This window comes from Olea europaea, chromosome 1, assembly GCF_002742605.1.
Source record: "Olea europaea var. sylvestris chromosome 1, O_europaea_v1, whole genome shotgun sequence".
Taxonomy (NCBI): domain Eukaryota; kingdom Viridiplantae; phylum Streptophyta; class Magnoliopsida; order Lamiales; family Oleaceae; genus Olea; species Olea europaea.
This window is the reverse complement of record NC_036237.1, coordinates 11,033,102-11,036,954: the sequence shown is the minus strand read 5'-3', so window position 1 is coordinate 11,036,954 and position 3,853 is coordinate 11,033,102. Positions and strand designations below refer to the sequence as shown.

At 42.0% G+C, this 3,853-nt stretch overlaps 1 protein-coding gene across 1 annotated transcript; it reads left to right on the top strand.

Annotated features, from left to right (window-relative positions):
• The first annotated feature begins 1,941 nt into the window (after positions 1–1,941).
• LOC111404301 lies at positions 1,942–3,578 on the top strand. Its single transcript, XM_023033131.1, has 5 exons — positions 1,942–2,042; positions 2,141–2,541; positions 2,770–2,853; positions 2,930–3,234; positions 3,297–3,578. The coding sequence occupies exons 1-5, from the start codon at positions 1,942–1,944 to the stop codon at positions 3,576–3,578; spliced, it is 1,173 nt and encodes a 390-aa protein (XP_022888899.1).
• The last annotated feature ends 275 nt before the right edge of the window (positions 3,579–3,853 follow it).

Below are 3,853 nucleotides of genomic sequence, written 5' to 3'. Positions count from 1 at the left end.
AACAATTTCTAAATCCAAATTTTTGGCCCAATAATTTGTTTCATTTCTAATTTTTTAATTTTTAGCACAATTACCCATTTTATTATTTCATTTCTTAGCCCAACAAGATCCAACCCACTAAATAACACTCAAATTCGCAGACCATCCCCCTACCAATAAAGCCAGGAAGTTTCACAATCCGAGAATCGTGGTAATCGATCCTGAAATGAGAGTAGAGGTTTCTTCCTAAACACCTACACTAAAGTGCATAACGTTGTCTCGACTCTCCCACTCACTCTCGCAGCCTCGCTAATATTTCAAAACCTATACAATCGTAAGCCGACGCTGTAACCTCCGACAGAAGCTGTGACCTTCGCTGACCAAAGTTTTGACCGCAGCGATCATTTGAACAAGGTTGAATATGTCATTAGCTGTATTTATATAAAGTTGTTATAAATGTTAAAAAATTTAATTATAGTACGGAACCGAACAGAACCAAACAGAACCGAATTGAACCGAACCGAACCCAAACGGTTCCATAATTATATTTGGACCCGACGGTTCCATTTACTAGATATCCAAAAATTGTGGTTCGATTTGGTTCTCTTTAAAATCGAATCGAACCGACCCACGCCCACCTCTATATTCAATCAATGGGTTAGAGATACAGATCGCTTCTTTACCTAGTATGGGGTCCTAGAAGATCGGAGGGTACAATTTGCCAGTTTGAAATTAATTGGCACTGCTCAACTCTTTTGGGAAAGTGTTGAGGACCTCTTGGAGAGGCGTCATGCTCCCCCTGTTGGGACCTGAGATGAAATAAAGCGTCGCCTTCAAGAAAAATATTTACCTCAATCTTATAGGGTTAACTTGCTGGATCAATGGAACGCACTTACGCAAGGCAATCGACTTGTGACCTACGTCGGGCAATTTGATGAGTTTCAAATGAGATGTCAGGTCGTTGAGGATGAGGTCATGACTTTGAGTAGGTTTAGGCAAGGCCTAAGAGATGATCTTAGGCGCGAGCTTGTCCTTAAAGGTGTCACCACTCTTGATCACGCCTACTCTTTCGTTCGGGATTACGAGTTAGTGACTAGGACACCGTATGGAACTCGTAGTGACACTCGCACTGCAACCTCTTCTACATCCACTCCATCCCCTAAGTCTATTCTGGGGCCTCCTCCTTCTAATACTACCCCTACATCGAATAATGAAGGTAAAAGTTCTGAGGTTTCAAGGGCGTCCCCTTGTTTGCAATACTTCAACTGTAAGGCTTTTGGTCACATTTCTTCTAAGTGTCCTAGCCGAGCCCTAGTTATGGACGGGGATGAAGTTATAGTTGACAAGCCATTAGAGGACCAGGTTTATGAACCTAAGTTAGAAGAGTTTGATGACTTAGAGGATAGTGAGGATACTTTCTTAGGTTGTATTCAGGCTAGTACCCTTATCCCACATACGCCTAGAGTTGGTGTCGTCCGTTGCACTCTTACCTAGGTAAGGAATGCCGATGATTGGCGTCTTCATGCCATCTTCTACACTTACATCAAGATCAATAACAAGGACTGTAAAGTTATCGTGGATAGTGGCAACTGCATTGATACGATTTCGATGGCTACTATATTCCGTCTAGGGTTGAAGCCACTTCCTCACCCTCAACCATACAACGTCTCTTGGGTTGATATCTCTTCTATAGCTGCTAAGGAGCGTTGTTTAGTCCCTATCCAGTTCCTTGAGTATAAGGATCATATATGGTGTGATGTCATTTTCATGGATGTTGAGCATATCATCTTGGGGAGACCTTGGTTATTTTACCTAGATGTAACCATCTATGGTCGATCCAATTCTCATTCCTTCATGTTTAATGGAAAGAATATTCACCTTAACCCACTGCCCCCAAAGCCTGTTGGCTCACAGGAAATGAAGAAGAGTGTGGAATGAATGGGATTGCATATCATTAGTCCTATGGAGTTTGAGCATACACTTGTTGGTGACTCAATTGTGTTCGCTTTAGTAGTTATGGAGGTTTCATCTAACTCCACAATAGAGAGCCCTGCTAAAGTCTGGTCGTTCCTTCAAGAGTTTCGAGATGTCTTTTCGGAGGACTTACCTGATCATCTACCTCCTCTATGAGACATTCAACATGCCATAGATTTTGTTCCAGGGCATCCCTTCCAAATTTACCTCATTATAGGATGAATCCTACCGAGCACGCTGAACTCCAAAGGCAAGTGGATGACCTCCTTCACAAAGGATTCATTCATGAGAGTTTAAGCCCTTGTGCAGTTTCCACCCTGTTGATCCCTAAAAAGGATGGTTCATGGAGAATGTGTGTGGATAGTCGTGCCATCAATAGGATCACTGTAAAGTATCATTTTTCCATTTCTAGACTTAACGATATGCTAGATACAATGGTTGGGGCTACAATCTTTTCGAAGATTGATCTGAAGAGTGGATACCATCAGATTAGAATTCGCCTGGGTGATGAGTGGAAAACCACCTTTAAAACGAAAGATGATCTTTATGAATGGTTGGTCATGCCTTTTGGGCTAAGCAACGTGCCCAGTACCTTTATGCGGGTAATGACACAAACTCTTTGACTTTTCATGGGTAAGTTTCTTGTTGTCTACTTTGATAATATTCTCATATATAGTAAGACTAAGGAGCAACACCTTAACCACCTTACACAAGTTTGAACTACCCTATGTGCAACTAATTTGTATGCTAATGTCAAGAATTGCTCTTTCTTCATCGATACAGTTGTTTTCCTGGGGTTCATTGTCTCTTCAACAGGGGTATCTGCTAAACCTGCCAAGGTTCAGGCAATTCTTGACTGGCCTGAACCTAAGACTATTCATGACGTCAGGAGCTTTCACGGTTAGCTATATTTTACCGTCGCTTTATCAAGTTGTTTAGCACTATTATGGCACCTATTATGGAGTCCATGAAAAAGGGGAGTTTCATTGGACACAAGAAGCGGCTAAGGCCTTTAAGTTGGTCAAGAAACGAATGACGAAGGCCCCTGTCATGCGTCTTCCCGACTTTTCCAAAGTCTTTGAGGTCGAATGTGATGCCTTCGGGATAGGTATAGGCGGAGTCTTAAGTCATGATTGTCACCCTGTTGCCTACTTCAGTGAGAAGTTAAATGAGACCAAACAACGGTACTCAACTTATGATAGGTGGTCCAGGCTTTGCGCTATTGGCACCACTATTTGTTGCCCCATGAGTTTGTCCTTTATTCGGACCACGAGGCCCTCTGTTACCTCAACTCCCAGAAAAGATTAAGCTCTAGGCATGATCATTGGATTGAATATTTGCAGGCATATTCATTTGTTTTAAAACATAAGAAGGGTGTGGAGAACCAAGCAGCTGATGCATTAAGTCGTCGTATCTTCCTCTTGTCGAACATGAGTATCAAGGTCATCGATTTTGAAAGGTTTAAGGAGGATTACGAGGCATGTCCCGATTTTAAAGATATCTTTCTTGATTTGGAAAGGGGACAATCAGGCACCACAAATAGCTTTCGACTTGAGGAGGGTTATCTCTTTAGAGCCAATAAATTGTGCATCCTTCGAACTTCAATGCGAGATTTCATAGTGTAGGAAGTTCATACGAGAGGTTTAGCCGGTCACTTTGGGCATGATAAGACCATAGAGGAGGTTGAACGCCAATTCTATTGGCCTAGTTTGAAGAAGATGTGGCTAAAATTGTCAGTACTTGTAACACTTGTCAATTGGCCAAACAAAATAGGCAAAACACAGGCCTATACACTTCTCTTCATGTCCCTAATTGTCCTTGGCAAGATGTTAGTATGAATTTTGTGTTAGGACTTCGACGCACCCTAAAGAGACATGGTTTTATTTTTGTGGTTGTCGAC